Source organism: Pteronotus mesoamericanus, unplaced genomic scaffold (genome assembly GCF_021234165.1).
Source record: "Pteronotus mesoamericanus isolate MK-2021 breed Mesoamerican mustached bat unplaced genomic scaffold, CSHL_Meso_final contig_263, whole genome shotgun sequence".
NCBI classification, from domain to species: Eukaryota; Metazoa; Chordata; class Mammalia; order Chiroptera; family Mormoopidae; genus Pteronotus; species Pteronotus mesoamericanus.
The window spans coordinates 14,073,284-14,083,874 of record NW_026555112.1 but is presented as its reverse complement, the minus strand read 5'-3'; the positions used below and the strand labels follow the sequence as shown (position 1 = coordinate 14,083,874).

Here is a 10,591-nt window from a genome sequence, read left to right as displayed (position 1 = left end):
TCTAGTATGTGTCTCCTAGTTGTAAGGTGTATTGATTTTCCAAGTAATGGTTAAGAATGATAAAGTGTTACTGTAATTATAGCGTGAACATTTAATGACATTTTAATGCAAGCTCTTTTCAAATAGACCTTTTTAAGGTACATGATCTTTTACTAAGTGAGTTATACATATGGACAAGATAGTCAGAAATGTGATAAGAAATGGCTAGTTGGTGTTTTCTGATATCACTTGCCCTGGGGGAAAGTTAATGGACTTATTGTGAGAAGCCCTATGGAGGGGCACTTATGGCTAGGAAATGAGGCCTCTTACCAACAGATGTGTGTTGTGGGAAGCAGATCCTCCAGCCCCAGTGAAGCCTTCAGATGACTGCGACCACACAAGACTGTAACCTGGCAAAGTCATTCCCAGATTCCTAACACTCAGAAACTGTAGGGATGCTTGTTGTTTTAAGCTGCTAAATTTTGAAGTGTTTTTATGCAGCAATATGTAACTAATACAGCTCTGGCTGCTGTGGCTCAGTGGATTGAGTGCCGGCCTGCAAACCAATAGGTTGCCAGTTCAATCCCCAGTCAGGGCACATGCCTGGGTTGTGAGCCAGGTCCCCACTTGGGGCTTGCGAGAGGCAACCAATCAGGGTATCTCTTATACATCAATGTTTCTCTCCCTCTCTAAAATAAAATAAAATATAAAATAAATATTTTTAAAATATATAACTAATACATATTTTAATCTTTGAGACATAAAGATTGTGCCTCAACATAAATATTTTACTATGCCTCAAAATAGATAGGTCAAGAATTACCTGTTCTACACAATATTGAAAAGCACCCTAGCCAAGTGGCTCGGTTACAGCGTCGTCCTGATATGCCAAGGTTGTAGGTTCAATCTCCAGTCAGAGTACATATAAGAAGCAATCAACGAATACATTAAAATAAAAAAGAAAAGAAGAAGTGGTTAGTTGTTAAAAAAAAAAAAAGTGGTTAGCTGACTGAATTGATATGAGATAACAGAATTACAAACTGGATAAACGTGGGGGAGGGACGGATATCTTGCCAGGCACCCAATGAATACCACAAGGGCCTGCTAGGTGGAGACTGAAGTGTGAGTGACCTTGGGAAGAGAAGCAGTGGAAGATGTGGTCCCCACCCCAGGATCCTACCATCTAGTTGGGGAAATGGAACAAATAGACATAAAACAACCTGAGGAGTTTAGAGCAGCAAGCTAAGTGCTTAAGTAGGTAAGGTAAGCGGAAATTGTAAGGAGGGGCATATTTGTGTGTGTGGAAGAGAGATGAGCTCATGTTACCAGTGTTTGAAGTGGGAGGGAGAAATGGATTATTAAAAAGTATATATTTCAATTAGACAAATGAGAAAGTAAAATAATTTCTCTATAAGCACAGATTTCACGTGGGCATCTAAAAAGACCAGATCCTCTGTGCATCATGCATCCTCATCTCCAACCATCCACCCTTGCTGGACATAGCCGCAGACGGCTTGGCCACTGGAGCTAGGAGGTCCTGGGTTTGATTCCCAACTTCACTCCTCACTGACTGAGCTCTTGAGTTGTTTCCTTTCCTGTAAAAATGAGCATAAACGCCGACCTCAAAGGGCTGTTGGGAGGATTAAAGATTATGCATATAAAATAACCTGGGATATGGTGAACGATCAGTAAATAACAGCTATTTCACTCACCATTTATTGACATTGACGTAGATGCTGGTGATACAAAGATGAATAAGTCACAGTCCACAGCCTCTCCCACAGTCTAGTGGGAGGTGCAGACGAAGAACAGCTAATTACAATACAAGTGGGAACAGCTGTGATAAAGCTGCACACCAAGTGGGAGCACCAGTGAGGAGACCACATCTGCCTTGTGGGGAGGGAGGGAGTCAAGGAATGGCTTCACATAGTCCTAAGAGATGACTGAGTTTGCCAGTTGGAGAATGGGATGAAGTTCATTCCAAATTGAGGAAACAGCAGGTGGCAAAGATAGAGCCCTGAAAACATAAGGTATGTGCAAAATTATTATTTTGGTGTAATGGGAGCAAAGGAGCATGGGAAGTGGGGCACGTGTCAGGAAAAAAGCCTGGTTTTATTTGCTTTTCAGCACGTTTAAACCCCATATAGTAGTATTTTCACTGCTGAAATTGGTATTTTGCAGAATAAGTGTTTCTTTATTCCCTTTGACTATTCTACCTTTTACGAGTCTTAAACTGCTGATAGTTGTGGTTGGAGAGAGAACAAATGAACAAAAAACCCACAAGAAAACTAGTCACAGTCAGGTTTACAACTTGGTTCTGTGTAAGAATTCAAGCAGTTTCTTTTGAATGGAATAAGTCCACTATCTTAAGATAATTTCTCAGGGTCTCTGGACAACTTTGCTCCCTGAGATGGCATATGGACACCCATGTTCATAGCATTATTCACAATAGCCAAGAGGTAGAAACACCCAAGTAACCATCGACAGATGAATGGATAAACAAAATGTGATATACGAGTACATGTTATTCAGCCATAAAAAAAGAATGCTGTTTATTACATGCTACCCCATCGATGGGCTTTGAAAACTTTATGCTATAAGTGAAATAAGCCAGATACAAAGGGGTAGATATTATATGGCTCCACCCATATGAAGTACCTGGAATGGGTACATTCATAGAGACAGAAAGTAGAATAGAGGTTACCAATGGCTGGAGGGCAGGGGTGCTGGTAGACTGCAATTATTGTTTAATGGGAATAAAGTTGTTGTTTGGGGTGGTAGAAAAGTTCTGGAAATGTTGGTGACAGTTACACAACATTGTGAGTGTACTTAATGCCACAGTACATTTCAAGATGGTTACAATGGTAAATATTAAGTTACGTACATTTCACCACGTACACACGAAATAGATGGCATCTGGGTAGCTCCTGTGACCTGGTGGCATTAAAGAAGGTGGGATCCTGAGACCATGTCCTGTCGTCTGGCTCCTCTCACTCTTAGCCATACCCTTTGTCTGCCAGCTGTTGCCCAAGGACTGCAGCTGCTGCAATCTGCTCTCTTCAGCAGCCTCATCAGCACCCATGGTACTTTCTCACCTCGCTGCCCTGCTCTCTGGGCTTAGGGTCCCCTTGGAACCTTCACTACCAAACTGCCATCTCCCCTCTATCACAGAACCCCATCTGGGAAGTTCTCTAGCCAGAAAAGCTCAACAACGCACAGGGTCTTGCCCTGGCAGAACTCTGTTGCTTGTTTGAACAGCCTATGAGAGCCCTGTTATATCGTTCTCCCCACTTTTCAGTTGTAGAAACTCAGAGAGAGGTCAAACAACCAAGGTGAATTCAGCATGCTTTGAGCACAAATCCAGCTCACGCAGGAGCAACAGTAAATGTGATGAGCAAGGCTGGGATGTGGTACTGTACTTGGGAGCGTGGACTTTATTCTTTAGATAATGGGGAGTCAGCAGAGTACCTGTTCCAGGGGAGGTGCTCCATAGAACTTGTCACCACCTGATGTAATATCTGTTTACTGTACTTTATTACCTGTCATCCTCCCGTGGAATGAAAGTAGGTGGGGGCAAGGTCTTTGTTTTGCTCATTGCTGTGAACATACCTGTGAAAGCCCAAACACTTTCCATATATCATGTCATTTAACCTAAAAACCTCATGAAGGAACCCCTTCTTCTTCTACCCCTCCCCCCAGGCAAGAAAAATGAAGTTCATAGAGATTAAGTCACTTTTCTGAGGACAAAAGCTAGGGAAATTGGCAAAGGCAGGATTTAAACCCAAGCAGTCTGGCACTGTGCTCTACAGCCTTGCTGCAGAAAGCTACTCTGGCCAAATGACAGGTGGGGGAAAAGACTTGAGACTCAGACAAGACTCAAGAGGACAGCAGGTTTAGCTAGATAAGCATCTGTGTCTTAGGCCCCGCCCTTGCATAAGGTTGACTTTCAACATGCCTTCCTATTCCAGGTCTGCAGATGATGAGGCCGTGACCAAAGGCATCCACCCCGCTGACAGCCATCTGCCCAGCAGGCATAGCCCACATTTTCGTGCCCTCCCTCTGCTAGCTTTGAGACTGTCTCTGTACAGCCTCCAGGCCCTGTTCTGGAGATGAATGTGATGCCAGGACCCTGACGTGCTCCATGATGCCCCGAGTCTAGCTCCTCAGCACACTTTGGCACGATGTTGGCCAACTCCTCGGCCAACACATCTACCAACAGTTCTGATCTCCCGTGCCCTGACTACCGGACCACCCACCGCTTGCACATGGTGGTCTACAGCTTAGTACTGGCCGCGGGGCTTCCGCTCAACGCGCTGGCCCTCTGGGTCTTCTTGCGTGCTCTGCGCGTGCACTCAGTGGTGAGCGTATACATGTGCAACCTGGCGGCCAGTGACCTGCTCTTCACCCTGTCGTTGCCCGTGCGCCTCTCCTACTATGCGCTGCACCACTGGCCCTTCCCTGATCTCTTGTGCCAGACGGCAGGCGCCATCTTCCAGATGAACATGTACGGCAGCTGCATCTTCCTGACCCTCATCAACATGGACCGCTACGCCGCTGTGGTGCACCCGCTGCGGCTGCGCCACCTGCGGCGGCCCCGCGTGGCGCGGCTGCTCTGTTTGGGCGTGTGGGTGCTCATCCTGGTGTTCGCAGTGCCCACTGTGCTTGTGCACAAGCCCTCGCCTTGCAGCTTCCAAGGCGGCCAGGTGCGCCTGTGCTTTGAGAGTTTCAGTGAAGAGCTGTGGAAGGGAGGGCTGCTGCCGCTCGTGCTGCTAGCCGAGGCGCTGGGCTTCCTGCTGCCGCTGGTGGCCGTGGTCTACTCATCCAGCCGGGTCTTCTGGACCTTGGCGAGGCCCGACGCCACGCAGAGCCTGCGGCGGCGGAAGACAGTGCGCCTCCTGCTGGCCAACCTGGTCATTTTCTTGCTGTGCTTCGTGCCCTACAACACCACGCTGGCGGTCTATGGGCTGTTGCGGGGCAACCTGGTGGTGGCAAGCCAGGCGGCCCGTGATAAGGTGCGCGGGGTGCTGATGGTGTTGGTGCTGCTGGCCGGTGCCAACTGCGTTCTGGACCCGCTGGTGTACTACTTCAGTGCCGAGGGTTTCCGCAACACCCTGCGCGGCCTGGGCTCTCCTTTCTGGCCCAGCACCTCGACCACCAATGGGAATGGAGCGACACTTGCCCAACGGCCCCCTGAGACCACCCACACCACGAGGGTCTCCGCGGCCTCCAGCCAAGGACTGCTCCGGCATTCCAATCCCGGGACGCCCTTCACCCAGTGCCCTGAGGATTCTGTCCTCTGAATGCACAAAGGGTCCTAGCGCGGTTACATCCGTCTCCATCTCACGCACCTCTCACGCTCGGAAGATTTGCAGGGTGCGCTTACTTGCAGGGGGCATACATGAAGGAGTTGGATCAGGCACTTGGATTTCTGGATAGCAGCTTAAGCTCATAAATGCAGAAGGAGCAAAGTGTGGGAGCAAGGGGCACAAGGAAGGAAGAGTGCTGGTGGAAATGCCTTCAAGTTGGTGGTGATGGTGAGCATAGGAAAGTCCTCTTTTCCAGTCTGGAAGAAGTGATGCTGTAAGCCTGCCAATACAATATAGACAGAGGCAGAGGACTGGGTGCAGTGCCCTCGGCGGGACATGAAACATTGCTGAGAGCTGGTAGATGGAGCAGAAAATGGGTGTCCTGGATTTAGACTGAACACAGCAGTCTTATGGCCATAGAAGCCACCCACATTTCATTTGCACCTCTGCTTCCCCTGCCGGGCATTGAAGCCATAATATAAGAGTGAATTGGATACAGACATAACTGGTTTCCTTTTTGCTTAAAGAATTGCTAACAATTTAGACTTGACCCCCAAAGTGGGGCGGTTGGGAGCAGGGCAAAACTGTGAGGTTTTTTTCTTCCAAAATCTTGGTCCCTCTTCCCCTTTCTAAGTCTTTTCTTATCCTTAATCTTTAACCCCCTTCCAAGACCTCCATTCTAGGTCCTAAGTCTACCCCTTCCCCCACCCCTGCTTCATCTACAATAAGGAAACAATTCCTTGTACTAAAGTAGCAGTTCTCAAACTTTTTGGTCTCCGATGCTTTTACACTCTTAAAAACTGAGGATTCCAAAGAGCTTTTGCTTATACTTTGTTTTTTTTGATACTCACCATATTAGAAATTAAAACGAAGCTTTTAAAACAGAAATTCATAAGCACACATTTCATTAGCTGTGAGGGCAGTGATATCATCATATTTCTCGAAGCCTCTGGAAAACTCCACTGTATACTTGAGAGAATGGGAGTGAAAAGAACACATGACTAGTAGAGTCATACTTCTGTCATTATCAGCTTCAGAACTTGTCAAACCCTGTACTCATCACATTTTCATGAGGAAAAAAATGCTTCAGCACTTGGCACTTGCTCGGGGCTCATCGGTTTTGCCACTCGACACTGAGTTCCAGAAGGAATTAACGATGAGTACCAAGGTTCCATTGCATTATGAAAATAATTTTGACCTCATGGACTCCTCAAAGAGTAGGTCTCTAGATCACACGTTGAGAACTATACCTATATTGAATTAGAGTAATACAGTATTAGAGCTTGTGTGTAACTGCTTCCTAGGGCATTATATATACATTGTATTTTATTGGGAGAGAGCAATGCTCAACAAATCAATTGCTAATTGTAGTCCTTAAGGCTTAGTGTTTGAGGGTGGGTGGGGGACAGGAGGAGCTGCACACCAAAAAAACACGTCCTTGGAGCAGCAGCAGCCCCAAGGTGGGGGTGGAACTAACTACACAAACACTCAAGAGGAGGGGTGGAGTGTTTCCTGAGAGGGAAAGGGAGCTGTGCTGCAGCTGGAAAAGAAGAGTTTACAGGGAAGTCAGAGTGCCATGGGAGGACAGGAATAGGCTGGCTGTTCTTAGCAAGGGAAATGGAAGACTGGTTTAATGGGCTACTTACTGCTTTCTTTTCAATTTTTTTAAAAAGATTTTATTTATTTAGCCCTGGCTGGTGTGGCTCAGTAGATTGAGTGCTGGCCTGTGAACCAAAGGGTCGCTGGTTTAATTCCCTGTCAGAGCACATGCCTGGGTTGCAAGCCAGGTCCCCAGCTGGGGGCACGATAGAGGCAACCACATCATATTTCTCTCCCTCTCTTTCTCCCTCCTTTTCCCTCCTCTCCAAAAATAAATTAATACATTTCTTTTTATTAATAAATTATTTATTTTTAGAGAGGAGGGGAAGGGAGGGAGAAAGAGAAGGTGAGAAACATCTCTGTGAAAGATAAACGTCAACTGGTTGCCTCTTGTATGTGCCCTGAAGGGGGACCAAACCCGCAACCCAGGTAGGTGCCCTGACCAGGAATTGAACCAGTGACTTTTCACTTTGAGGGACAATGCCCAACCAACTGAGCCTCACTGGTCAGGGCCATCTTTTTTATTTATTTATTTTTATAATAACAAAGTTTCTTTAGGAAGTCACAGAGGTAGAAGAAGTGAGCGGTAAAAGTAATGGGCTCAGGAAACAAATCACAGAAGCAAAAGAAGGAGCCCTTGGAGCTTAGGAGAGAGTAAGGTAAAGGTAAGGTACCTGGGGTGGGGGGGGGAGGGGGAGGGGAAAGGTGCAGGTGTGCTTCCAGGAGGGAGAGCGCCTGTTTTCTTCTCTCTTTATGGGAGTTGGGAGCTGGCAGGGGTTGCAGAGTTGGCACTATGACATCTTGAGACCCTAACATTAGGGAGTTATTGTCATTACTGTGTCTTGTATGCATTTCTGTGCCTATATCTCTCAATGCCATATACTTGTGTGTGTCTGCGTGTATGCACACGCAACAGTGTCAAGGTTTTCCTGTGTGTATCTCTGTGTTTCAGTTTGGAGTAAGCCTTTTGTGTGTCTTTAAGTGACCTGTCCAGATGGTGATTTACAGGGATAAAATGACCCCTGGTGGCCAAAACGAGAACTGACCCGGATTCCTCAGAGAGAGTCTTGAAGTCTGGGCCTTACACCCGCTGGCTGGAGGTTAGAGTCCTACACCAGGCCCTTACCTCCTGCTGCTGTGGAAGGGGCCTGATGGTTAGCACCTGCTCCATCTTGCTTCATCCTTAGAGTTCAGGACCCATACCCGTCTAACCCGGGGAGCACCAAACATCATTTATTCCGAAGTCTCAGCACATTGCCCTATTCAAACAGAACTGAACACAATTTTTAAAGATTACTTGATATTTGTATATGCAGCTATGTCAATGAATTCCAAAGTAATTAAAACTCACATAGCAAGTATCTTCTACATACTATATAATTTACTCATTCACTATAGTTTATTGTGTTTCCTCCATCTCCCTAGGTAGAATGTAAGCTCCCTGGGAGCAGGGATTTTTGTTTGGTTCTCTGATGTATCCCCAGCATCTAGAACGGCGCTTAGCACAAAAGAAGTGCTCAATAAATATTTGTTGAATGATGAGTTGGGTCGTCTTATGAAGTAGTTAACTATCTAGTGGGGACCAAGAGCAAATCAACAGTAATTACCATTCAAGACAAAAGATGCGAGAATGCAGGGTTAAGGTGTTGGCAGTTAATTTAGTGGGCAATGGGACACTTCTGAAGGTTTTTAAAATTTTTTTAAATTTTTATTTATTGATTGATTTTAGAGAGAGAGGAAGGTAAAGAGAGAGAGAGAGAAACACCAACCTGTAGCTCCACCTCCTTAGGCACCCATTTGTTGATTTCCGTATGTGCCACAACGAGATTGAACCTGCAACCCTTGGCATATTGGGACAATGCTCTAACCAACTGAGTCACCTGGCCAGGGTCCCTGCAGGTTCTTGAGTGAGGTTTTGCTCACCCTGACATGTCAAGGGAGTTATTAAAATAATCCAGGTAAAGTATGATCATGGTCCGTAGAGGTGGATGGAAATGGGTTGTCTCCAATGGGAAATCTCTGGAATTTAAGTTCTGGTGGACTGTTTCCCCACATTCAGTATGCCTACCCCAAGAGTTTCTATCACGAGAATAGAGAGGCAAAAATAGGTTAAGGAGATGTGGCAGGCAGAGGAGGAATGACCAGAGCCTGTGAAGTAACAGGCTGGGGAAGTTTAAGAAAACCTGTAACCACTGCTATTTTCACAGGATTCCCCAATTACTGAGTGGGCTGTATGGCGGAGACAAGATGCGGGGAATCCAAAGCCCATGTCCTTGAGTTACCCCAATTGAGGTTTAGAAAAATCCAGAGGAGGAAAACAAAAATCTTAAACGGAGGGAGAAGAGCATTAGCAAGTTTTTAAAATACACTCTGGCCCTGGCTGGTATGGCTCAGTGGATTGAGCGCTGGCCTGCAAACCGAAAGGTCATAGGTTCAATTCCCCTAAAGGCACATGACTGGGTTGTGAGCCAGGTCCCCAGTTGGGGAATGTGTGAGGATCGATGTTTCTCTCACACATGTTTCTCTCTCTCCCCCTGTCTCTAAAAATAAGTTAAAAGTCAAAAAATAAAATATACTTTGTATAGAATCTTGAGGAGGAACTGCTCACTGCTCTTCATGAAGAAGCAATAGAAGGTAGTAAAGGGTCTACAAAACCAGGTTGCCAACTCTGGATTGATAGTGGAGTTGGATGCTCCCAGGTCTCGGGACCTCAGCAAGATCATGGCAGACATCTGGGCCCAGTATGATGACTGACTGGCTTGGGAGAAGTGACAGGATCTAAACAAGTACTGGTCTCAGCAGATTAAGGAGAGTACCACCGCAGTCACCTCGCAGACCACTAAGATGGGAGCTGCTGAGATGACACTCACAGAGATGAGACGTATGGTTCAGCCCTTGGGGCTCAACCTGGACTTGGTGAGAAATCTGAAGGCCAGTTTGGAGAACAGCCTGAGGGAGGTGGATGTGCGCTATGCCGTGCAGATGAACAGCTCCATGGGATCCTGCGGTACTTGGAGTCAGAGCTGGCCCAGACCTGAGCAGAAGGGCAGTGCCAGGCCCAAGAATACCAGGCCCTGCTGAACACCAAGGTCAAAATGGAGGCGGAGATCACCACCTATTGCGGCCTGCTGGAAGAAGGGGAGGACTTCACTCTTGGTGGAGCTCTGGACAACAGCCAATCCATCCAGGAGACCACTATCTGCAGGACTGTGGATGGCAGAATGGTGTCCGAGGTCAAAGACAGCAAAGTTCTGAGGTTTTAAGGCAGCAGAAGTGGGGCACTCCTTGGGGGGAAGCAGGAGGCTGATAAAAAGTTCAGAGATGAAAATAAAATATAATAAAACTTGTTCCGTATGCCTGGATCTCGACCTAGGTCTTAGAACACATTATCTTCTTTATTAAAATAACTCAGTTAGGAATGATTATTACCCCATTTTATAGATGAAACACCCTGGAGAAGCTGAGGTCTTAAGGTTACACAACCAGTAGGAGGCATGATATCTCTCTGGCTCCTGGCATGTACTGTATCTCCCTTTCCTGGTACTTCCCATCTTCTCATCTCTTTCTCTGGGACATCCACCCTTCCCTACCTTCCTTTCTTCTTCCTTTGCCATTTCAGTCACCTCTCTGGACTGCCCCTCTGTGTCCCCTTGGATCTGCTCTACCATCTGTGTCCCCTTTCCCAGTTCTTCCTCCTTGCTCTAACC

The 10,591-nt window shown here is 46.7% G+C and overlaps 1 protein-coding gene across 1 annotated transcript; it reads left to right on the top strand.

The window, feature by feature from the left end:
* Positions 1-4,160: 4,160 nt before the first annotated feature.
* On the top strand, positions 4,161-5,469 carry LPAR5 (lysophosphatidic acid receptor 5). Its single transcript, XM_054574483.1, has one exon. It carries the CDS (start codon positions 4,161-4,163, stop codon positions 5,277-5,279), a length of 1,119 nt encoding a protein of 372 aa, XP_054430458.1. The 3' UTR covers positions 5,280-5,469.
* Positions 5,470-10,591: the final 5,122 nt, after the last annotated feature.